Source organism: Phymastichus coffea, unplaced genomic scaffold, assembly GCF_024137745.1.
Source record: "Phymastichus coffea isolate CEN01 unplaced genomic scaffold, Cenicafe_Pcof_1.1 PCOF00051, whole genome shotgun sequence".
In the NCBI taxonomy this organism is placed as follows: domain Eukaryota; kingdom Metazoa; phylum Arthropoda; class Insecta; order Hymenoptera; family Eulophidae; genus Phymastichus; species Phymastichus coffea.
This window is the reverse complement of record NW_026706862.1, coordinates 553,084-580,629: the sequence shown is the minus strand read 5'-3', so window position 1 is coordinate 580,629 and position 27,546 is coordinate 553,084. Positions and strand designations below refer to the sequence as shown.

Below are 27,546 nucleotides of genomic sequence, written 5' to 3'. Positions count from 1 at the left end.
GACAAATATAGTATATAAATTTTGTTGTGACAGTTGCCCGTCTGTATATATTGGTCCAACTAAGAGAAGCTTAAGAAAACGCATAGATGAGCATAGTAAGACACCTATAGATAAATCTCTTCCTATCCCGATGCATTTGAAAAATTATCCTACGCATTCGTTTGACTGGGACAATACAACAATTTTAGATAGAGAGTCTAATCATTGTAAGAGACTAATTTCAGAAATGATATATATTAATTTGTTTAATAACGCTATAAATAGACAGGAGGACACTAGTTTATTAAGTAAACAATATAAAGGTTTATTTGACGTTTTATCTGATTGATTTCACAATTGTACAGTTATAGTTTGGTAGAATGTTTTTGAAAATTTGTTTTGATATGTAGTGATGCTGACTGTACCGGTCTTTCCCGGCATATGAGAGGGGATACATTTAATTGTATATATCTATATGTGATTTGTTTTGATATAAAAGGCAACAGACACCGGTCGGCTTGCATTATTTCATAGTTGTTGTTTGAGATGAATTTTAAGTATTTGTATGATTGAAAGTTAGAAGATGAGTTTAATATTGTATTTTTGGTTTTACTGTAATGGTTAATTTAATTGTGATTAGTGAATTGAGGTAAATGTTCGTGAGCGTGACTTTTATTTATTCTATATGTATTAGTTATTGTAACCATTTTTTCATTTGTTTTTAATAAAGATCTGATGAGGTTGGATATCTACCAGCGAAACACACGTGTGTAACCTGAGATGATTGTTGGATTATTTATTTTTGACAACGGGTTGGCTCTCAAAATTGGATTAGAAAATTTTGTTCATTTTTTTTTAATCTGATACTACTCACTGAGAGAAATCTGAATATGATCTTTTTAATACAAAAATATTGTTAAGAAAGCCACAATTCATTTGTATAAAAAGCATAGGTTTTTAACATTAAAATTTACAATAACTATAATTTTTTTTTAATTTGTTAGTAATTGTCACCTGTTTTAAATTTAGTAATAAATTAAATGTTGGAAATTAATTTAGTTTTGAATGATAAAGGTCTTATTTTTCTGCTGGCAACGAAATATCATATATTTCCAATCAGGTAAAAGTGAAAGTGAGTCATTAGGAAAAGACTACCTATTATTTCTCGTGCCTTAGACGAACGTCTGCCTGATTTAAATGTCTAAAATGATAATTAGATCTTAAAAAAGTATATTGTAGAGTAAGAAGTTAGCTTCTTTTTCGAAAGCCTAAGTTTCTCAAGGATAGACTCAGTATGAACATGTTTGAAGAGGATCCATTTGAGCTTCCATTTGTAGATTCAAAGGAGCTGATGTTCAGCCGTTATAGTCAGTATTCGTAGCTTGGTTCTCGAGCACCATAGATCACTAGAAACAATTCGAAATTGTTACAGCAACACTTTTTCAGTGAAAATTCTCGCATGATCTTTTAAATTAATCGTGGAAGTGTACATTACAATCAAATACAGCAGTGTAATTCTCTGGCATTTATAGTTAGAGGTTTGTACTATTTGATTTCTGAAGTTTCGACCACTTTTTTAGCGCTTAACTGTATTAAATTACAGTATTTACAACGAAACTACTATTGAATGTTGATTACACAACAGGTAAGCTGCTAATTCATGTAAAATATAGTGCACCGTGAGATATTCTGTATAACGTCATTAGTTTATATAAAAAAATTTGCGTTGTTAATATTATTGTGAGCAACGGTTAACGTTCTGTTTGCGCTACCGTCTCAATCGCGTGGCTGCCTACGAGGACAGCACCTACCGGCCCCGGTAAGTCGAAAACGGGAACTCGGTCCAAAATGGGACGGAAAGCGCGCGAAGAGAAAAGGACCAGTGGGAGAGCGCCTTTAACACTGGCATCAGCGTGCAGAAGTCCAGGAGCACTAACGCTAGAGTTGTGCGGCTACCCGAAAGTCGCGAAAAGCGTGTCCGAACCTAGAAGTGCCTCGATCACCGGCAACGACGTGCGTACGTGTGAACGCCACAAGGAGCGTGAACGTTAACCGGCCGATAGTTCTTTGTTGCTGCTGCGAATTCGAGTGGCTAACCACGCAATCGGAGGCCAGCTACGAGGTTGCTGAATCCATCCGACGGAAGCAGCACGATGACAGAGAGAGCTTCGTCTTTAATTCGGAAAAGTGGCAACCTGAGCCACGCGCAGAACTACGACGTTGAACTGTTCCCCCTGACAGCGCGGCTAATCGCATAAGGTAAGCTGGCCAGCTTCGCGATATGTTTTCGATAAGCGACCGCGCGTAACATCTTAGTTCTCCCCTCACATCTGCGAGTACAAGAAAATCGTTAGCGAGCGAGCATGCAAGCGAATAACTCGATCGACTGATTGTAAATGAACTGACTATACGTAAGATTGTCGCGCACACCGTATAAGCGTAAATGCGCGGGCCAAACGTATTGTAAATTACATAGAAAATAAACCAGCCTGTATATGATTGAAACATTAATCTATTGTTGTCATTGTTAGTAAGTTGGTTGACTGACACCTGCCCTTTCTGCTCCCCAGTCAGCTAGCAAAATTTGATTATTTCGATCTCACCGTGCTCATTCCAGTACGACTGCGCATTGGGCGAGACAATAAAAATAAAACGGAATTCATATCCCGTTACGTGTGAAATATTAATGACAAGAGTTAATGAATATTGTTTTCAATCAATGTAGTAGTGGGGCGCATTTTGAAGCATATTTTTGCGTTTTAAGTTATATGAAGGGAACTATACTTTCGGAGCCCCTTTTGAATACATTTTGCTATCTGCTTTTGTCCAGCACTTTCTCCAGCTTACCTTGTCTTTTCTTTCCAAAATGAAAACTAAAAATATATGCAATGAAATAGATTACTTGCTTTAGTTTTCACAATAAATTAAATTATTTTGATTTTAATTTATTATAAATAACTGTTGCAAGATTTCAATCATGGCCAAAAGAACTACAGCTGAGGATACGTGGACAATAAACTGCATTTTGTGCAATAAACCTTTGGCAGGAGAATCGACGAAACCTGTTTTATCAAGAGGAATTGCAAATCTTATAAAAGCGAGTAAAGTTAGAGGACACAAGGTAGTTGAGATAGTTTTATCTAAGCGTGATAGTATAGTAATACACACCTCTTGCTCTAAAATGTACGATGCGAAAAATAGCTTAAAGTATAGCTCTGCAAAACCAAATAACCAACCAAGCACTTCGCTACATAATGAGGAATCGAAATTTAATTTTGCAAATAATTGCATCTTTTGTACCGAACCGTTAGTAAATAGTAGACTCAAAATATCATATGTACTTCGCGACAGCTTCACGAAGGATTTATTAAAAAAATATACAACTATAGATAGCGCACAAGCTAACAATTTTAAAAGTCGATTAGCGTTTGTTCCGACTTTAGTTGAAGTTAAAGCTGGCTACCATAAAAAATGTATAAAGCATCCACCTTTCGAAATCTATTTATATTCGCAAGTCGTTGATTGGAAGTGTATTTAATATTGTTAATGTAATAATTAATTATATTTCAAATAATGAAGATAAAGCTCAGTTTACTCTTCATGATATTTTCAATGAGACTACAGATTACACAGAATCATCAAATTTGCAAAACGTAAATTACAAGATCATTTTCAATCCGAATTTATTATTCAAATTTTAAATGAAGGCGTTATTATTTCGCATATGTCTTTTGCGAGATCTTTACTTAGCCAGAATTTTTACAGCAGTAGACAAGACACCGATGAACAAACAAAAGAGAAAATTCGAGTCATCAGCTATATGCTTGAATGATATTGACAATATGAATTATAACACGGAATATTACCCCCCTCAAGACCAATTTTTAAAGGATAGTGACAAATTAGTTCCTAAATCGTTACGTAGATATCTGTATAATATAATAGCTAAAAATAAAAAAAAACCAGGTGATTGGTATAAATTCTATCGGACATGCAATAATTGCATCGTCAAAACCAACGTCATTTGTATCGCCGCTGCTGGAGAATATTGCGGGCGTGTTACATCGTATGAATGGTTCAAAAGAATTAATTGATTTATTATATGCAAATGGATTTTCTGTTTCATATTCTGAACTACATAGATATTTATCGTCTGTAGTAAGCCATGACGAAGCACTCGAGTATAAAGATTCTTTTGCACAGCTTGTATTTGATAATGCTGACCATAACGTGAAAACTTCTGATGGTCATGGCACTTTCCACAAATTAGTGACAAATTAGTGACAAATTAGTTCCTAAATCGTTACGTAGATATCTATATAATATAATAGCTAAAAATAAAAAAAAACCAGGTGATTGGTATAAATTCTAACGAAACAGTTAATTTGTTGTTAACCGTCTGTATAGATTGAAATTAACATTAGAGCTTGCGGCTTCAAAGCTCATAATCTCTACGTAATAAGAACTACATTGAGGTACATGGAAAATCTCTATAATCAAATATTGAACGATAATTATTAAATAAACAATTGTCCTTCTTGTGTTAATAACTTTTTATCTAATTAATATGTATTAATGCGCGACACATATTTTTGTAGGTCTTGCCGAGACGAACAAAAAACCATAATACCATTTTTCGATTCAACTGCTAGTAAGAAAGATATTACTCGAAAACATGAAAATAGATCAAATTTTTTTTTTTGAAACGGCTGGTTAACAATGGTCTGCACCGATTTCAGAATTTGGATGAAGATATGTTATTACACTCATTGTCAGTTATCCACAGTAAAAATTTCGTGCTTTCCGGAAAAAGTACGCGAAACGCTCTTTTTTGGGCTCTATTGCCTGGACTAATATACTAAGATGTTTTTTTTTAACTCATCAACACTGTATCATTATTCAGTTATAACTTTTAAATTATAAAATATGTAGTTTTTTTCTAAATTTCATACAATAACACACATAACACTCGCATAAGTTAATACCCTCACAGCCTCCTCCATAATTTTTCACTTACTAAACTATTAAGTCAAATCATGGAAACAATCTTCACTCAATCAATCAAATACTATAAATATATTTTCACTTTCTTGATGCAAAGTAAACAACAATAATTATTTTAAAAACTATGCATTCAATATTTACTTGTTTGACTGGCCTAGTATGTTACTAGAGCAGAAGTAAACTCATTGTGAATTCGCAACTTCAAAATAGCCCTTGCCATCTAACATCCGACGACTGAAAAATTAACATGTGAAAATGAACATATAAATAAAGAAAAATATGTTCCTGGGCCCTGGTCGTGTAAAAACCGATTGAATTCGAAAGAAAAATAATGAATAGATTTTTTAGAAAAAAAGTGACTAAAAGTTGTCTAGTTTTTTCTATTTTAATTTCAGTCATCAATGTGCGATAGAATCTATTATCGAGAGGGATTAATTAATAACCGATTTAATTATATAAGTATTTAATTAAATCATTTGTTAATAGCTAATTGCATGTTTACTTTCAATCGATTTTCTCTTCAGATTCGTATTTAGCAAGTGAAAATACATGCAATTACACTCAAAATGAACTTTTAGTTGTATTGGTTATTAATTAGTCCCTCTCGATAATAGATTCCACCGCACACTGATGACTAAAATTAAAATAATAAAAACCTAGACAACTTTTTAGTAATTTTGTTGTCTATAAAACGTATTAATTATTTTTCTTTCGATTTCAATCGGTTTTTACACTTCCAGGACCCAGAAACATTTTTTTCTTTATTTATTTGTTTATTTCCCCATGTTAATTTTCATGCCGTAGGACGTTATGACTTACCATTTTTTTTTTAATACCTTATCTGACCATAATTTAAATAGAGTCACCTTCATGAATACAATGTTTTTTTCTTTTTCTGTGACAATCTTTGAAAATTTACTATTTTATTGTAAAATAACTCATATTTCTAGTAATTAAAAATAAATATATTTTCAGGAGTACTGTTAGACCCACCTCGGAAAAAAATTAACCACTATTCAGAAGAGCTCTTAGATTCAATAGAAGAGTATTACAGAAATGATAATAGAATTGTCAACCATATGCTGGTGCCAAAGAAATAGTCAACGTTCTGGATAGAAAAACAAAAAACAAAGAAAAAAGAACTAAAAGATACATGCTTTATACTTTGAAAGAACTTTATAATAAGTGGGTCTGTGATCATCGGGATGATTTGACGAAAGTTCCTGGATTTTCCTTGTTCGCTAGCTGGCGTCCAGATGACTGTGTTTTAGCTGGTGCTCCAGGAACCTATACTGTCAGTCTGTGCATGAAGCATGAAAATCCTAAATTGAAACTGAGGCCACTCTCTACTTCTTTAGATTAAGACTTCTATTAGAATCTTGTGTTTGTTCTGTCGACGATAAAGATTGTATGATGGGAAACTGTTCCGAATGTCCAGGAGAAGATGATATAAGAGAGTTTTTGGAATGTAGGAAATTAATAAAAACCACTGACTACATCATATATTATGCTTGGGAACAAATAAATACTAATCGTAAAAAAGAAAAGATGCATAGCGGTAGTCGAGTAACGCTAATATAGAAAAGTGAAAATGTAGAGGATTTTTATAATGGACTAATTTCAGATATTTTATAATTGAGGAAACATTATTATATTAGCGAAACTCAGAAATATTGTTACACGTACATCAGAGATAATTTAGATTATAATACCGGTTTAATGAACATGGACTTCGCTGAGAACTATACGTTCATCGCTCGAACTCTGTTCAAGCTTATTATTATAATAACGTTCAAGCTATAGTACATTTGTATTTTATTACAGGGGTAAAGATGGCACAAAAATTGAATGTGCAGGTTTTTGTGTCATTAGTGACTACTGGAAGCACAACGCCTATGTAGTCCATATTTTTCAGGAAAAGGTTTTGAAAATTGTTAAGAAACGCTACCCATGGGTGAAAAAAATTATTTACTTGGCAAATGGTGCTCCCACACAATATAAAAATAAGTAAGTTACCATTTTCAGTACTTCATAGAAAAATATTTGATAGTTACTGTGCACATATTGATCATGGCATAAAATATATTTTACAGGAATAATTTTACAAATATTTGCTACCGTGAGGAAGATGTTGGAATTATTGTCATTTAATATAACTTTTGTGCTACAAGCCATGGAATAGCGGCAGTTGATGGAATTGGGGGTATAGCCAAATGCGTTGCTTAAAAAGCATCATTGAAAGCACTGCCAGAAAAGCAAATCCTCACTCCCGAAGATATGTTCAAATTCTTAGATAAGAATTCGGAGTCTACAAAGTAAGTAGAATTTATTTTAGACAATTTTCAAGGCTGTTCAATGTTTATTCAAATAAAAATTCACTGCGATTGATGATAAAAATTAAAGAAGCAATGACGAAACAACATCATTAAACGAAAATGTGACATTGATTTCATTTTCTTTTTCAGATTCATATGGGTGAGTAGCAAGGAATGTGAGGAGCGACAGAAGAAACTGAAAAAAAGATTTAACGCAGTTCAAACTGTGTATGATACACGTCAGTATCCCTACATCAAGCCAGTCGATAGCAGACAAGCAAAATTTAAAGTAACTACATTGTCGGATGAATGTATAACTGCATTTGTGAGCAAAGAAACTAAATGATTGTAATAAAAAGCTGAATTTAACTCGCTATAATTGAAATAAATTTTTTCATGGATAGCTAGTAGTTTTAAAATATAAACTGACTAATAGTAAGTGTTTTTTGTCCGCATATCCTCATCACAATTTATTATAAAGCATGTTCACTATCTTAATGTCTGAAAATTCATTGGCCAAATTCATTACAGAATTCGAATATATACGACAAAAATAGCGTAAAAATCGTGGTATCCTTCAAATTTGATTTTAAAAAAAAGTAGTCTATATTAGTTATAAAAAGTGCTCTGACATCTAGTATAATTTACTTGTAGATATAAAAATTACTCAGAAATATTAAAATTATCGCACTATCATTCAATTTTTATTTTTGTTTATGTGTTCAAGACACACTGGCAGTGGTAATGACGAGTCAGCATACGGCTATTAGTGAATATATTAAATGCTTACCGAATCCTAGATTCGAGTTTTAGATATTTTCCGACGTGCGACATCCCAGCTTTCGATAACGTTCTTAGTGAAAACTTGACTCAAAAACTAACCAATATTGGATGTCCTTACTCATTAGTTAAATTCATTAAATTTTTAACATACGAAAGACTCGTATACTCTACCCTACCGGAAGAAATAAAACACACTTACAAAGGTGTTCATCAAGGGGGAGTTCTTAGTCCACTACTGTACATAATATACGTATCCGACATTCTCAAAAAGGTTTCAAAGACTGTATCTATCTCACAGTTTGCCGATGATATAGCCCTATACTCTAAAAATAAAAATTCGCTACAAAGAACAATTAAAATTTTAGATGCCGAACTAACAGCAATAGGTCTCGAGCTTGCTCCTCACAAAACTGTATTCATCAACTTTAACAATCAAGCTATTAACCCAGGCGAAACAGATATAGCAATTAACAAAGAATGTAAAATAAAATCGTCTGAAACAGTTCGTTTTCTTGGCATAATATTCGATAGCAAATTGTCTTTCAAATCGCAAATCAACAATATAGTAAATAAATGTAACAGAGCACTAAATATTTTAAAATATCTCTGCGGGACCTGGTGGGGAGCAGACCCAGCCACACTTATAACGTTTTATAAAAGTTACGTCCGATCGATTATAGAATATGGATGTTTTGTTTATTATCCTATCCGCAAGGAGTTATATAAAAAACTAGATCACATACAATATCGAGCCATACGATTAGCATTCGGTTACCGTATATCAACTTCCATAAGCGTGCTATTAGGTGAATCAAAACTGCCAACAATCAAGCAAAGAGCTATATATCTTTGTAATATGTATCTTGCGAAAATAAGTAGCAATCAAAGTCTCCTTGTAAGCCAAAATATAAACTTATATTATCAAAGAATTTTACACAAATGTAAAAGAAAGCGAAAAAGAATATTTGAAACTCAACTGTGCATTCTCAAAAACAATACCCCATCCTACTATAAGACAAATGCTTGTGGAATATATGAGCACACTTACGAAACAATCACGACTAGTATTCCGTTCAACAAATGTACTGGTATCGAAATAAAGGTAGCCAAGAATCCTGCAGCTAAATTTCACGAACTTATTGGCAGTAAAAATATGATAGAAATTTATACAGACGGATGTAATGATAGGTATAATGAATATGTAGGAGCGGTATGTATTTTCCCTAAGCTGAACTTTGTAATACAAAGAAAAATGAATCCTTATACCTCAATCTTCACAGCCGAATGTATAGCGATAAGCGATGCTCTAGACTTAGTAACTAATGTACCTCACAAAGCAACAATGATATTTACCGATTCCTTAAGTGTGCTCGAAAGTTTACAAAATTGTAAGATCGATATACGGACTGACCCACTCATCTTTGAGATCAAAAAGAAATATAATGAGATAAGCTCGAAAATGAATGGTAAGATATGTAATCAATTATATTGGATACCTTCTCACCACGGAATTCCAGGCAACGAACAAGCTGACATAGCTGCAAAAAGTGCGACTAATGAACATGTATGGACTGAGGAAAAAAATTTCTCATTTATAAGCTTAAAGGAACATTTTAAAAAGACTATGAATGACAATATAGAAATCATTATAAATAAGATGGGCACAGAAAAAGGGCAGCATTATTTTGAAAATTTCCATTCAAAACTCTCCAGACCTTGGTTTGAGCGTAAAAGCCTTCCGCGAGATCTTATCGTCACAATAAATCGTTGCAGAGCAAATCATTACAACTTATCAGCATCTTTACATAGAATTGGGATCGTTGACAATCCTATGTGTGAATGTCAGACCTCAAACCAAGATCTGGAGCATATAACCTGGCAATGTCCATTTTATGATAACCAACGATACAAGCTAATTGAAAAATTGCATAGCATAATCATGTATCTACCAATGAGTACAGCGATAATCCTAAGCGAACCTAACATAACAGCCTGTAAATACCTTCTAGATTACTTTAAAGAATGTAAGCTAAATGTCTAACAGACCAAATTATATAAAAAAAAAAAAAAAAATTTCTTGTATAGCTAATAAATCTTATGTCAGATTTGAATGCTTAATAAAAGAAAAAAAAAGTCAATTTGTCGGTCACCTTCCGAGTATAGTAACTGGGTCAATTATTAATATTTTTGAACCAGACGGGCGTCATTTTTTTAATCTTTTTAACACCTTTCATTTGAGTTGCTGCGCGTCTCAATCGGTGCATTTGGACAGGGGTAAAAAGTTGTAAATTTTTTCAAAACGTGAAATTTATCGATTTTCAAAACGCTTTTATAAAAAAATATAAAATAATATCTCTCCCGAATTTTTGTACCATATTCTACACAGTTACAGCTAACAAAAAATCTAGTATGGTAAAAAAAAAGAAAAACGTTTTTTTTAATTTCACTTTGAAATATTTCATTTTTGAAAAAATCGCCAACTTTGAACGGCTCTATTTCTGGTTCCAATGCATCGATTGAATCGCGCGACATCTTAAATGAAAGATCTTGAAAAGACAAAAAAATGATGCCTGGATGCTTCAAAAATATTAAAAATTGACGAAGTTACGATACTCGAAAAATGATCATCAAATCGACCTTAATAGTGCTCATTTACCTTATAGTTGTACTCGGTACATGAATATTTTTGCAGATGTACAATTTTTTTCTTAAATGTACAAGAAATTTATTTTGAAGTTAGTTAACATGTATAGAATCTCAAATTTTCAGAACCTTTCGTGTTTGTTTTGTTATTTTTTTCATTCTTTTTAATTCAAAAGTCAGTTATTGTAAGTCTGATTTTTAAAATAGGTCCAAATCTGACCTAACTTGTAAATTTTCAGTGTTAACCTTTATTATTTATTATAGATTCGAATACTAGGAGAAACCGCACATCCGTACGTGATATTTGATTCCAATGAAAATGTTTATATTTTAAGTTTACAATGTTTTTTTTGGATAGGATAAGAATATTTTTATTTTTAGTTGAAAATTCTTCAAAAGAAGTTATATCGCGCAGTTGATTGCTTCTTATTATTATTATTTTTTGTGATAAAAAATCAGGTGAAATACTCATGGACTATGTTGATTTGACTGTGATGGTAGTTCGCCAATGCTACCCGCTTACCTACTCGTCTCACTCGTAGCGAGATTCACTGAAGCTCTTAGATCAAGCTGTTTTAGATCATCTGTCGCTCAATCGCGAGGAATCATCAGATCTTCGAAGTCCAGCTGAGCGCCCAAAACTTGCTTTTCTTTCGCCGGACGACGAAACGCCTGGAAAAGAGAAGTAACTTGCTTTCCACAAGAGATCTGCGTTAGCATTACTTCCCGGTGAAAAAAGCCATGTCGTATTTTCTGTCTATCATTTGTTTCCGTATTCATTTCATGCGATCTCTATCGCCTCTTTTATCGCACACATATTTTTTGTTATCTTCGTGCTGATCTTTCTTTGTATTTTTGGCCTATCTTTCATCTTTTTCAATGCTACTTCAATGCGTCTGAGCTGTGCGTGAATAGTCTGGAGGCTTTCGATCATCTGTCTGTTGTCGATCGCGTCATCACGTATATTCACTATTTCTTCATCGAAATGGGGCTTTCGCCGTTTTGGTATTCTGGGCTGCATGTGAGACTCGTGTGAGTGGGCGGCGTTTTGCGCAGGTGACACTGAAAATTTTATATTATTTTTTGTCGTATTATTTATCATTCTCTCTTTTTATTAAGTATATAAAAAATCTTGTGTTGTGAGTAATAACTTCTCGAGGTTGAAGAGATCAGTAATCCGTCCTCGACTAATCCAATACCATACCGCTCCGACAATCCGGTGGTCTAGGAAATTCCTAGCTCATTCCCTTCTCCCAGCATGGACACATCCAATCAGTGGTCAGCACCATTACGATAGACGGAATTTCTAGTGTTCGCTTTACCAATGTGCAGTAAAGTTTACCATATTGGCTACTCTAAATACAGATTCCATGTTATTGGCGGCTCAGCATTATCGATTGGTGTTGATATACTCATTTATAGAGCCGCCCATTGACGTATACCACGGAGGCAGACTCAAATTCGTATAATTATGAGTAATGAATTTTCTTTGAAAAAACTTTTAGCAACAATTTTGGCTGGGGTCACACATTTCATATCAGGATATATGATTCTGTGCAAGTTTTGCTACAACTATTAAAACTATGCCTATTAAAATGACAAAAGTAGCAATCTGTATCGTGATCCTGTACTGCACGCCAGAAGTTGGTTCTAGTATAACACATTGAAAGAGTTTCTTTTGTTCCTATTTTGATAAGTTTTTTTTACAAGTATTGTAAATTGTCATAGGTACCCATGGTTAACCCAAATTTTTCATCGACGATCCGTAACACTTCAAATATGAAGTTTTTATCCGATCATTAATTAAACAACGACAAGATTCCGTTTCGTACTTTTCGCAAATATAACCAAATGTACTGACATTTTCAAAACAAGAAGTTCTTAAGTTCATTGTTCTTCTTTGAATGTAAAATAAAATAAAATTTACGTAACTATCTATAAATTCGACTAAGTATAGAATGGATCAGTAATACATTTGGATTTAATCTAACATGAATAATGAATGAAATGAAAAGTTAAAAGTACTCAATAATAGAATGCAGGAAAAATTCAGTTGCTACCCTTGAACTTAATATTTGATACTGATAAATTTCTGTTTCTATGAACATTCAATCATTATAACCACCCTATACATCCAACCGTTAGCCCATCACTCAAACGTGATCTCTAATAGGGAAAGATTTGTATCGGTGAACGAATTTCATTATCTGAAAATCGAACCGTTAGCCGGCCACTCAAACGTGATCTCTAACGGGGAAAGATTTGTATCAGTGAATGAATTTTTTCATTTGGAAATCGAACCGTTAACTCGCAACTAAACATGATCTGTAAGGAAAGATTTGTACATGCCACAAACGCAAATATTAACTTGAGAGAATTGTGAAAATGGAAAATTGACTATTATGTTTTAAAAAATTAGGGTTTAAGTTTCCAGGTTAACCTGTCGTGATCTTAAGATTTTTAGAGTTATTGGAGTTACACCCTAGGTTCTATGGAGTTGTTATTAGAGTATTCCCTATCATGGATTAAAGCTTTCTGTTGATGTTTTGAGGTTATGATAGCTCAAACTTATGTAATAACGGGATTGTGATTATCGAAGGTCTCGTAAATGGTTGATTTAATTTATTCGGTACCCGATGTTTCTGACAGTACATACAGTCCGCCATTTCGAATGTTCGTTCGTTGTACTCGTTTAATGTTGTCTGAGTAGCTTATATTTTAAATTAATATCTGCAAATGAAGCAATAATCTCTTATCGCACTCCTGAGATATTTTTCTCGATGTATTTTAGTGCCATTAAAAATTGAAATTTTCTCTTCTTCGAAGTATGATATATGACCTTACAAAAATGTAATTTAAAAAAATGGGTAGTGGATTTTGAAGCAGAAGACCTATTTCTAACACTTTTTCCAGATTCATAGTAAAATTAAAATTCGCGATATAAGAAGAGTTCAAATATAGCAAAAAAAGAGTTTTAGATTAGGATGTACTTTTAGATTAGAATATCTCGGAAACCTGACGTCTATGGTAAATTTTAAGCTCGGATTTAGATTCAGTGTATGGAAATTTTTTGTATACACTAGATTTAATCTCTGGGCTTAAAATCTGTCGACCTGTGTAATTATTTTACTATCATCAAAAAGTCTCTAATAAAAAGTTAATTGCGTAACTTTTCGAATCAAATTTTCCACTATTTGTACATATGAAATATTATATACATTTATAAAATACCTATTGATACAAAAGATGTAACAACCTTAATGTTAGTGACATTTGATCGGGGCAATAATGGAGAAACAAAGTTTCCATTCAGCTACTAAATTCTGATAATGTTGAAGAAGAAAAGACATTGTACTATATATAAATGAAAATAGAATTTATCTATAACATATTTAATATACGGAAACAGAAAATGAGAAGATTTCCTAGAAGAATTAATTAATTCATACGAACAAGAAATAACTAACTTTAACTATAAAGATGAAGCAGTAAAGTTCGGGAAGAGAGGAAAAAGTAAGTCTTACGCATTTAATACTATAGACCACAAACACAAACAAGTAAGTAGCGAGCGATAATTACGAAACATTATGGAAACAACAATTTGAAGCAGAAGGTAGTAGGTACTCGTATGTTATCCACAGTTACAGGTATTGAAATCTTGATATCTCATATAGTTATATTTAATTCTTTTGATTTCAAGATAGAGTAATAAATCTATATAAGGTTAAAGATCGCTAAAATTATCAAAGTATATAACCTCATCATCTTTCTTTTTATATACCACCTAGTAAACACTTCGTAAATTTTTATTATCTAAATTGACAATAGCTGGTTCTTAATCTGAAAGTACTGAAAAGTATGAAAACTTAATTTTACACGTATTAACGTAAAGAAGATAAGGGATTCAAAGTGATGCTTAGCGGTACACACCCATCAACAGACACTTGTTCAGGCCTCGGCCTGCATTTCTCAATTTTTCCCTCAACATCAGTTTTTTGTATGGCTGGCAACTTTTTCGCTCAAATCGATGAATCCATGGTAAACAGTTGTGACGTCATAACTTTACAAACATTAAAAGTAAATGTTTGACATCGTCTCTTATCTTGCTCAAGCACAACAACAGGTCGACTCTTGCTTCTTGTTAACTCACAACACCATTATTGATGATACTTATTTTATATTTTGGATTACAAATAGCAACTGGAATCAAATCCTTTTTGATGTCATAATTTCACCCAAAATTAATCTCAGAACTCATCAGATGGCGACTCCTTATGGACCATATTGTTTCTTCTTCTAAAATGTGATATGGTGGAAGAAAGCGCTCTGAGCGCCCTGAGCAAAAGTAATGATCAGTGCACCGGATCATTCAGGCTATTCATCTCAAGCAGCTTCAGATCTCTCTGAAGCCTTTTAGCCTTTTATCAGGAATAGAGGTTCACCTTTAACTACCAGTGCCTGCTGCCAAATTAAGAGTTTTCAGAGACATTTCCAGTGGCTTTTTCAGGGGCTTTCTCAAGGGCTTTTCCTGAAGTTTTTCCGGAAAAATCGCTTGTGACTACCAGGACCAGGTCTCAAGACAAGATAGTTTCCAGAAGTTTTTCCAGAGGCTTTTCCAATAGATTTTCTAAAGATTTTCTAAAGATTTTCTAAAGATTTCCTAAAGATTTTTCTAGTGAAATAACAAAGTAATTAGTCGCAGTATTCTCATTTCTGTTTTAAGTCAACGTCTTTTTAACTCAACCATTCAAGATTTGTTGTTTTTTATTTTCACCAAGAATCAATCTGATGATAACAAGTTATATCAGACAGTCTTAATAGTTAACAACACTGATAAAATTAAAGCCGTCATAGAGCAATACAGCACAATGTAATAAATACCTGTAACATCCGTCATTGAGTGACCAAGATTCTATTACCACTTTTCATTGTAGAAATAGAACACGACTATAAAAACCAAGAAATATACAAGGTGAACAGATTATTCAATACTGTTATAAAATTTGAACGTTAAAAGAGCCATTCGCTAATGTCAAAACTACCAAGAATACAGGCATACAAAAAATTACTATTTCAAAAATACAGTGTGGCAAATGTACAAAACAAGATACAACAAAAGAAAGCATAACTAAAGAAAAAATAATAGAAATGAAGTGCGCTAATTTCCAAGGGAATCACACTGCAAGGTACAAGGGATGTCGCATCCAGCCTAATGTCACGTCGATACTAAGAAAACGTGAGTGACGAACCATGATAAGTAATTAAGTGTCACGAAAATACACATGACGGATTATGGTAACTAATCGGGTATCGGTATTTTAACTCCCTATCGTATCAACCCTCCCGGGAACATTTGTCTATCTATCTAGCGAGATAGATTAGGCTAAGCACGTTCTCCATAATATTTCCGCGAATATTACTCACAGCATATTAATTTGGCAAAAAGAAGGGGAGGGGCACATCAGCCTATGGTATAAAAAGACTGTATCAGGATCTGCGGCGGCTCATATTCAAGCTAATAATCATACTCGTAATTATACGATTTAGTTATTTCTAAGTTTCGCTACCCGGTTACTCTGAACCGAAATTATAATCTGCTAAGTGTTATAAACTTGTCTTTCAACATTAAATCTTAATCAAGTGCAAATACCTCAGGCTGTTTCGTAAAATCTCTTCTGAAGTCCAGTTCTAACAAGGTAAGAAACTAACTTATCTACTTAAACACACTCCATATAATAAAGACGCTATCCCTTTAACCAACCTCCACTTAACTCCTGACTAACTAAGATCCAACTTTTACCAACGCGATAGTATTTTAAACATTATTATGTCTAGCCATAACATCTCCTCGTCTAAACATAACAATTAGGGGCCTCTCATTCTTGATAATTAGGATCTTATCGCAAAAAAAATTACAATGGTGGAAACACCTTAGGAACGAAAACTAATTACACTCAAAATACTAATAGAATGAAACTTTGCGACAAACAGGGAACCTACGTTTGCAGAATGTCTCGCATATCTGCATCAAAGACATCCACCTGCCGAAACAAAGCAAATTACCCAAGTCGAGGAATTACCAAGATTTAAATATAATTTACAAGACTACATTGATACAAACCCATTGGACTTTCTATGCAAAGATGACCTAATATTCGACATCCTCATTGAAATGACTAGTAAAAATTAAAATCCAGCATTCTTTCTCAATGCTATTATGGATATAAACTACGAAAAATTAAAATTAGATAAAAATGAAATTCCAGTACTTGAACTCATTGAAAATCAAACAGCTTACGAAACAGCAACTGAAAATTCAGACACGTACAACGCGCCCACTACAAACGTATCTATAACTAATACACCATCCCCTTCCAAATCATCAGAAATGAATCATAATAAATCGGAAAAAGTTGATTTCACTCCAACTCGACATTTTGCCACAACAAACAAAACTAATTTTACAAGCAGCCCATTTACCTCGTATTATACGCCGGGGACTTTCAGAACAGGACTAATGAATTCCACAAAAAACATAGTATCACCAATAAAAAATGTTAGCTTGAAAGATGCTGTAAATTTCGTACCTAAATTCGATGGATTCAACATACCTTATTTATCGACGGTTGTCGAGAGGCATGCAGCATAGTCCCGACAGTCAATGAAAATGATCTCACCAAGTTAATTAAAATCAAACTAAGCGATGAGGCACATAAAAGCGTGCAAGGAAAAACGTTTGATAATGTAGAACAAATCATTAAATTTTTAGACCTACTGTTCGGATCAGCAAAAACTTGTAATTAATTAACAGGCGAATTAGCAATCTTAAAACAAAAACGTGGTGAGAATGTCATCACATTTTCTAATAGAGTAAAAACAGTAGCTGATGAACTTTTGGAAGCAGCAGTAAGGGAAAATCGAAACGATGCTGGATTTAAAAGCTAACTTGAAAAAGATAAAGTAAAATTCTTCATCCGCGGTTTATATTGGATCATCAAGGCGCATATGGGGGAAGCCGGGAATTTAGAATTAGCCACAACTAAAGCAATAGTAAATGAACGAGAATACAACATACAGAAACCTGAGGAAATAACCGAAACCGTAAGAGCGCTAACCCAACCTAAAGTAAAGCCGGTTCGATTAATGAAAGCGGAGGATAGTAACATATGCCAAATTTGTAATAAGCCAAAACACACAGCTTAAGACTGTTGGTATCGGATACCGCAGAATCAAAATCAGACTCGGCCAACTATGCAACAGCATCGAAGCAGCTCAAACAGCAGCCATGGACGGAGCCTCGCGCGGCAGCTAATAATAGCACGAGTCCCCACTCCAACCAGCAGCCAGAGTAGGCCGCCCAAAATCAAGTAAAAATAAGCGCCCCATCCAATTTAAATTCACAAGAAATATTGCAACAAACTAATTTCTTGATTTCTAATTACTATAAAGAAGCTGGACACCGGAAGAATGATTGCGAAAAACGAATACGCAGAAATCAAAAATTGCATCAAGCGGAAAAACACAAGGGTTTCCAGACACTTGGAGCTGCCCGGAAACCCCTGTAAATACAGTGCCTCAAACTTCATACGCACAAATAGTCATCCTTTTGCATCTTAACAGTCAGTGACCCATAATACATCTTGAAATAAATACAACTAAATAAAAATTTAGCTTCATCGTAGACACTGGGGCAGCAGTCTCACTACTAAAAATTTCAAGCAAACCAGACGGTGTCCACATAAATATTTTAGACAGATACGAACAACGAGGGATCTTGCAAGAAAGGTCCCGACATTAGGAAAAATTTTATTAACCTTTCATAACTTTGTACTAGATTTTCACCTAGTACCGAAAAATTTTCCTATATTAGAAGACGGTGTAATAGGAAGCGAGTCATTAAGAAAGTACAGAGCGCATATTGATTACGCTAGGAATCTCTTAAAAGTTAACGATTTGTTTTTCCCAATTCTCACCGAAAATAAATCCTGTTACATTGGAACTATTCCCGTAGCAAAAAAAATTAACCAGGTACCCAGCCAGATACCTCTCGCAAACGAAGGACAGGCACAGCCTGGCGATAACTCTTCTATTAGATCGACGACCCTAGCGGGAAATTGCCGGACTTTGCGGTCGAAACTCGGAGGACGAACGCGCCTATATACGAAACCCATGTAAAAAAAATGGTGACGATGCCATAAAAAAGAATGACACACTGACTTCTAAAGAGTATACACCTCAGCTGTCTAAAACCAAAATCCAAGAAACACAAAAAAATCAGAGTCCGACAATCTGTACAACTTGTCTGTTAACGACCTTTCCGAGAACTCAAAAAAAATTAACTCTGTATCTGTAACTCTGGCATACGCATGCAAACTCTGTAAAACGAATCCTATTTACTCTAGGCTTTAAACAAAGCATCAGAAATGATTTAAAAATCAGAATCAGATTATCCGCTAATACAAGAATTAACTACCAGTATTATTAGTTGTTTAAATAATAAAGAATGTGAAATAAATAGCGATCGCATATACTTGCTCGAAATACTAAATAGATATCTCGATTCAATTATTAAATTACAAAGTAACTTACAAAAACCAAATGTAGTTAGTAATGCATTAAATGCATTATTAACAGCCCGCTCGATTATTAGGGGAAAAGTACCTAGAGCGCGTCGCGTAGCACTAATTGTTAACCCAGAAATTAATAATCGTGTCGAAAAAGTCAAACAGTTACTTCATTTGATTAAATTGGACCATATCAAACAAAATCAACGGACAAAGGTTGAAGAAATCGTCAAAAATTACAGGGACAGATTTTTTGTTAAGGGCGACAGCTCGGAGCCACGAGTATTATCGAGCACGAGATTTATACTACCTCCGAAGTACCAATCAGACTCCGACAGTTTAGGCACCCCCCACAAATCAGTAAATTTATAAATGAACAAATGCAGGAATTATTAGAAAGAGGGATTATTGAAAAATCAACTAGCGCATACTGCGCACCAGTCTTTTGCGTGCCCAAAAAAAACACGAAAGATGGCGAACCGCAACCGCGCGGTATTGTATTTAACTATCGTGCGCTAAATAAAATTATTCCGGATTACAACTTCCCAGTCCCTCTACCTGTCGACTTATTTGAACGGATGGCCGGTGCGCAGCTATTCTCATCATTCGATATGTATTCATCATATCATCAGATAAGCATTAAAAAAGGAACACAGGCATAAAACGACATTGCAATGCGAGTCAGGCCTATATCAGTTTTGCCACCCGCCCTTTGGACTGAAAACTAGCGCACCAGTTTTTCTGTTACTAATAAATATACTAGTATCAGACTTAAAAAATGTAGTAGCATTTTTCGATGATATTTGCGTATATTTTAAAACATTCGACGAACACTGCGAGAGCATCATCGAATTAATGAAACGCCTTCGCGAAACTAATCTGGTACTTCATCCGAAGAAATGTAAAATTCTACGCCCGGAAATTGAATATCTCGGACATATAATCTCGGAAGATGGACTACGCCCGTGCAACGACAAACTGCGCGCAATGAAAGAATTCCCGGTCCCGCGCACGCCAAAGAATGTTAAGCAATGGCTCGGCCTGGCAAGATACTTTAGACGATTCATAGAAAATTTTGCTAAAATCGCTAAACCACTTACTATTCTATTAAAGAAACGCCAGCCGTTCGTTTGGGCGGAAGAGCAGCAAGGAGCTTTCGAGACACTCCGTGATAAATTATGTGAACCTCTGGCGCTCAGATGCCCGGATTTCGAAAGGACATTTTTTCTTACCACTCACGCATCCAAAATCGAAATCGCAGGGTCGTTTTTTCAATTTGATGACGAAGAGCGAGAACACGCTGTAGCATATATCTCACATACCCTCATACCTGCTGAAAGTAATTACCCTGCTATTCGACTCGAACTATTAGCGTTAGTATGGAGTATTGCACAATTCAGACCATATCTGTACGGCCGAAAATTCATCATCATTACTGACCATAGACCATTCGTACATTTATACTCGATAGAAGACCAAAATTCACAAGTAACTCATCAGCGACTATTGCTACAAAATTTTAATTTCGAAGTCAGATATAAAAAAGGCGCTTCGAAGTCAATGTAGGCGCACTCTCTCGAAATCTTATACAGGAAATCGAACAGATCAATTAGAATTTGCAAGCAACTAGGTAACATCCAGTTCGAACACTGGTCTTGACAGCTCAACAAGATGATGACACCAAAAGGCCAGGAAATATGCACGCCATGACCACGCGACGCACGAGGAGCCGACACCAAGTACCAAATATCTGGAAGCCATGCAGTCCTTCCTGCCGCGTCAGAAAAAGAATCCCCCTTCTCAGGAAGTGGATACACCAGTAACAGAACCAGACACACATACTAATTATCCTACAGTTGCCAAAAACATGTACTGCTCCGAAGGCAATAAAATTGGTACACAATATAATACGCATCATGAAGACTTTAAAAAAATTTAAACAGGATAGACAACCAAAACAGGATATGACCTTTTTAAAAAACGTGATGCTTGAAGGCTCAGTCAACTCCCCTACCGAACTCACGACGTTACTTAATGAAAACATTATCTATTATTGGGATGCATGCATAAAATCATGCTTAGATATTTCCCTTGCAGATAGGACGGCGAATATCAAAATAAAAATTACGAAATTTTTGCTTTTTCTTTAACCGCTTGCCATTTCGAGAAAAAAAATCGTAGAAAAATTCTAAACATAGCATCGTCAGATTACTAGTATTCTCAATATTCCTCGTCGAACCGTAGACTACAATGTAAATAAATTTAAAAGTAGTGGCAGTGTTGAAGACAAGAAGCGCTCTGGTAGACCGCGGAAACGATTGCTTTTACCATTTATGTGAAATCCAATAAATTGATAACGTTTACTAAAATCTCTCGGTGCCATACTTCAATAATATGTTACTATGGTAAACAATTTTTTAGAAGATTAGAACAACATTAAAAAAAAATTTTTTTCACTAATCATTAGTTATGTCAGTTTTGGTAGATTAGATTAATTTTTTTACTTAGATTTTTCGTTGATCGAGATTTGCATACAATTAAAATTTGTCTACAATTAATAGAATAGCTTCGAGTATAAATGATCTGTTTTATTATTCCAAAGTGAAATATTGAAAAAATTAGACTACTTGATATTACGACTGAAAAAAAATTGTTTTCATATGATTATGAAATTTCGTTCACGTATTCTACTTACAAAATAGAGGATTTTCTTTCAAGAAAATTTTTTTCTACAATTCGAATTTTCCGAGATACAGAGCAATGAATATAGATGTTGTTTTTGAATGAAATGCTCATATAATCGCTGAATTTAGACGAAAATTATTTTTGAATGAGTGTTTTGGATAGTGCAGAAAAAGAGCTAAAAAATGCTATGTTTAGAATTTTTCTACGATTTTTTTTCTCGAAATGGCAAGCGGTTAAAGGAAAAGCAAAAATTTCGTAATTTTTGTTTTGATATTCGCCGTTCTATCTGCAAGGGAAATATCTAAGCATGATTTTAATATACACCATTGAAAAGTTCTCGAAAAACCCTTTCAAATGAGTCCCCGCAGAGCTCTGTAGGTGTATTTCCAGCCGAGATATGGAGTTTCAAAGTTATAGTCGTTTTGTTCTCAGGTGGGCAAAGATTATTGGGCGGGAGTGTATCGTATATACCTGGCACTGAAACAATTAGTAATGAATTTAACTGAAAATAAAAGTAAAACCTTCAGTATAGCCCAAAGTAAAAAAATTGAACTCGTCGAATTCTTTGAAATTTTACGAATGATAAAAAATACACTGGGTCCTTCTGAAGTCAAGATTATAGTATGTCAGGGACATATTGTTTTCACCCCCATCGAGCATGGTCAACAAATAATCAAAGAAGCCCACTGTTCAGCGATAGGCGGTCATAACGATTGCAATACAACATACAAACGTATCAAGAATAAATACTACTGGGTACTTTTAAAAAAAGATGTGCAAGAATTCATCCAAAAATGCTTACCATGCCAGTTTAAATAGACATATTGTCAAACAAGAAATGGTCATAACCAATACTCCGCCAGTTCTCTTTTTAAAGGTCAGCATAGACGTAGTAGGTCCACTCGAACTTACTGAAATGGTAAACGCTTATTTACTTACCTTTATGTGCACGTTTACCAAATACGCCATAGCGGCACCTATGTCAGACCAAACAGCTAATACTGTAGCTGATAACCTTATTAAAAAACTAATATGTACCTTTGGAGCACCTAAGGTCATAGTAAGTGACAGAGGCACTAACTTCACTTTAAAACTAACGAAACGTATTGAAGATCGCTTCAAAATTAGGCATATTACTACAACGACTTATCACCCGCAGGCTAACAATGTTGAACGAATTCATTTATCATTAATTGAATATCTAAAAATGTTCGCTTCCAAGACCAAAAATTGGGACGAGTATGTCGAACTTGCTATATTTAATTATAATACAAGCTGGCACAGCAGCCACTAGTTCTCACTATGGGAACTACTGTTCCCTCGTAAGCCACGCCTACCAAACGCAGAGCCCCTGCTAGAGCAAGATTTACTACTTACCTACAAAAGCTACGTGAAAAACTTGGTCAAACAATTACATAATATACATGAAATAGCTAGAGAAAAATTAATAACATCTAATGAAAAAACCAAAATACAATATGATAAAAAAACAAATCCTAGCAAATTCAAAGTCAGTCAATGGGTTTTTCTAAAAAGTGGCCCGAAGCCACATAAACTCACAGGCAGTCACTTTGCCGGTCCCTACTTGGTCTTAGAAGTGGGAGAAAAAGAAAATAGTAAAATAAAAATAAACGAAAAAGAAACTCGAACAGTCCACGCCAATCGTTTAAAAAAATCGTACATCGAAACAAGTAGTAATTGAAAAATTATGTTTTAGATGAAAGCAGTAATTCTCAGCATCTTTTTCAAACAATACTTCAAAATAGTCACTCCTTTCATAGCCTACGATTGTTTTCAACGTTTTACTAACTTCACTACCTTCTCTCTTGTAGATATTGCTGAATGCAACATTCCTAATCCGCTAATCAATTCTACTGTAACTGAAATATCCCTCCTCCAACTTAATGATTTTGCAACTGTAAAAGTTCGTTATTGCAAAATAGAGGTCAAACGATCAGCCAAAACATGCGGCGCACGCTCTTATGAATGGTCCCCCCTTTTTCCAAAATAGAATACATTAAGGAAGTAACACGAGAAGAATGCATTAAAATGCACTCTTATCGAATAATGACGATCGGAGATAATCTAGTACAAAACTTAATGATAAATCGAACAACCGTACACCCGATAGAATTAGCAGAATACATTGCCCCAGACGGCACATGCCCTAATGCGGGAAGTTTCTCCGATCCTTACGGAGTATTCAGCAATGTACACGTTACTGGCTATGTTAAAGTATCACTCGAGGAAAGATTTAATTCCGTAACGCTGGAAACAAATAAAATTAAACTCGAGTCCGGAACTTCATGTCAATTTACCGAAGAACGTTGCATTGATAGCATATTCGGATACATATTCTGGGACAGAATCGAGTCTCAGGAATGCCAAGCCAGCAAGTATACTAATATAAATTCAGGACCCGTCACTAAAGTAACAGAGATCGGCAATGAACGAAGACCACTTTTTGTATTAGATTCTGAAGATATATCTTTTGCTTTCAAAGATCTCGGTAGAATGATACAGTGCGGTTTTGAAAATATTAAAACAGAACACCCGAGATTATTCATATTAGAAAATCGGCTCGGTGAACATTTCATTTCTAATAAAGTTAAAAATATGCACGATCTGGATCTTTTCACTTATGTAAATTCTTAAATATTTTTCGTTGAAAAGTATATTAAAAATCACCTGCAAAAATTATACCATGATGTACTATTACAGCAATGCGAATTAGAAAGAAAGGTTATTACGAATGCATTAAATATTGCCACTTTATCACCGGACCTTTTAGCATATTATTTAATGAGAGAATCTGGATACATGGCCATGCTGGCGGGTGAAGTAGTACACATTATTAAATGCGTACCTGCAGAAGTCAAATCTAGAAAGGCCGAAACATGCTACCAAGAATTACTGGTTATGCGCACTGAGACAAATTAGCTATTTACATTTTTATTAAGGGCCTCCAACATGAAATCAGACGTTACGTTTGCCATTTTACGTTTTACGATAAATTACAAGACGCACGCTTACATGCCGTACAAATAGAAAAAAATCTATTAGACATCGATCGCATGAAAAAAAAATTCGATCCGTCCCATATCAGAGTCTTTTAGAAAATAACAACACTGAACATTACACAAAAAACAACTGTTTTACATTATTTTCGTTTTTTAGGATATCGAACAAGTAAGTACAATACATTGCAGTAGCCACCAGCTGCTAAATACCGAAAGACTTTACCTGTTATCAATTTCCTTCCGTAAAATTCCACAAAAATGCACAAAAATAACACTAATGAACAATCACCCCCCAGTTAAGTACCTCGTACTGAAAACGCATTGCATAACAAACCAAACTTAATGGAAGCAGAAGTTACTTATTTCGTAAATAATAACTTTTCACCTACTTACACAAACTGTCATAGGGCCCTACCCATACAAAAACAATTATCATATAACCTTGTCTCCGTCAAAATCATCGGCCCTCACAAATCACCATATGCCATACGATGCATTAAATGCACAGACTGCATACATCATGCAAGCATCATCCAACTTCGAATTGCCTATATATTCATTTTCTAAACCAACCGGCATTAGCAGCCTTTTACCTTCCCGAACAAAAAACATTCGTTCTTTAAAATAATTTCATGAACACTACTCTAACTGCTTACACATAGCCATGAAGTATATAGCAGAGATAAGAGATATCTTTGAAAAATGCACTAACAAAAACGCCCCTACACAGACACATTACACCAAGAGTCATCATCGCGACGTCCAAGATAAAAATACAATGCTCAGCGAGCTACTCAAACCCAGTACTAATGATCCTTCTGACACGCTCCCACGAGTGGCACCACTCCTGCTCCGTAGAAATTATAACACCTCCTCAGTCATACTAATAAACATTTTTGACCAAATAGACAATTGGGAATGGATTCAGCTTTTTAACAAAATCGCTGTCAACGCTAGACAAAAATTAAAAAAAAAAACAACTCTTCCAGCTAATACCAGCAAAATGCTATTACCCAGAGTACTGTTCATCAGTCTACCAACTATCGTTATATGCCAAAACGATCCAACTACAAAGTAATATGATAGTAAACCTGGAATCGCTCTTGGAAAAGGACCTAATATACGATTTAATCCAGAAAAATGGAATATTATCACCACTCGTGACGTCAACTCAGTACTTAACTCACATTGCAATTTCACCTAAACACTGGAAAAAATATCTGGAGCTTGCAAGACAATCGAGGTAAACGATGTCATCAAAAGTTCTATATACACAGCCTACGAAAAAACAAAAAAACTCCAACACGTTAACGAAGCAGTCAGGACCTCTCTCAACGCGTACGCTTTTGACACACCCGACGGGAGATGGGATGCCCTAGCATCGCCAGACAGCCTCTTACTCGAACACGCCGATAAGGCTCTTGAAGATGTTTTGTATATGCCCGAGAGTAATTTGACCGAAAACATGGGCGAGTATGACTTATCTTATATTACCGAAAATAATTTACAATCAGAAACAAATCTTTTGCTTTTTAGAAAAGCTCGCGCAGATTTCATTACTAGCTCAATGAGCCCAGTATATAATTCTATACATATTAGCCTTATTTTAGCCGAAATTAACGACATGTTACGTAAATTTATTTACATATCAACTGAATTACGTCAACTCCTGCAAAACAAACAATTTCCTTTCAATCCGCAATTTTTGCTAAACGCAATAAAAACTATCAGGGCAAATACTAATTCAAAGTTGCCAATACATATGTCGAAAATTAATATCATAATACTACAACAAAATGCAGAAGTTAACGTAGTTTACTTTCGTAAGAACATCATTGTCGAAGTAATTTTTCCCCTTGTCGCAAGCAGTAATCCGCAGAGTTTCAAATTATATTCACTACCAGTATTTCAGTATCTTAGCGAAACTAGCCGAGTCGCTAAATTCATTAGACCACAAAGCGATTACCTGACTGTGACAGGGAGAAACTACCCATGCCTTTGTAAGCAAATATTTCATTGATAACGAGTGTAAACGTATTTTTTCCTTCTATCTGTGCCAGCGCCCAACTATATGCAAATCAAACAATAATTCCTGCGAGTTTAGTCTGTTAACATCACCGGAAGAGTAAAATCTTGTATTTTGCCAACTTGAAGCTAGCTCCGAAACTGACTACTATCTTATACCGACGTTACAATATAATGTTTTTGTTAAGGATATATTTGAAAACCGCAGTTATACTTCTAATCGCAACGCCATCTATTGCTCTCTCTTCACCCTGCTCTCTAATGCGCGCGGTGGGTCCCTTCACTCTCGCTTGGGCAATTCATCTGAGATGACGCTTAACGTCTTAAAGTCTCGTCCTCACAATTCATGTACCACTGTACACTTTCTTTAATAAAGTTTATTCACTGAAGCCTGCTATCGTTCTCACAATTATTGAACAGGTTATGGGCCCAGGCTCCAATTTATTAAAGTGAAAAGTGTTGAAATTTTTCTCAGCCTGCCGTAGTGCGATTAGTGCGAAAAGAGAAACGTTGAACAAAGTGAAGGAA

The 27,546-nt window shown here is 34.7% G+C and overlaps 1 protein-coding gene across 2 annotated transcripts in view; it reads left to right on the top strand.

Annotated features, from left to right (window-relative positions):
* LOC131665447 (nuclear receptor subfamily 2 group F member 5-like) overlaps positions 1-27,546 on the top strand; it is a 134,810-nt gene that overhangs the window by 65,199 nt on the left and 42,065 nt on the right. Inside the window, exon 2 of one of the 2 annotated variants that reach the window (XM_058937327.1) lies at positions 5,959-6,102. The exons of the other annotated variant lie outside the window; for it this stretch is intronic. Coding sequence (XP_058793310.1) covers positions 5,959-6,083 — 125 coding nt within the window. The 3' untranslated portion in view covers positions 6,084-6,102. Of the gene's footprint in view, positions 1-5,958; positions 6,103-27,546 lie in introns of those variants that run through there. 2 annotated transcript variants of the gene reach the window in all.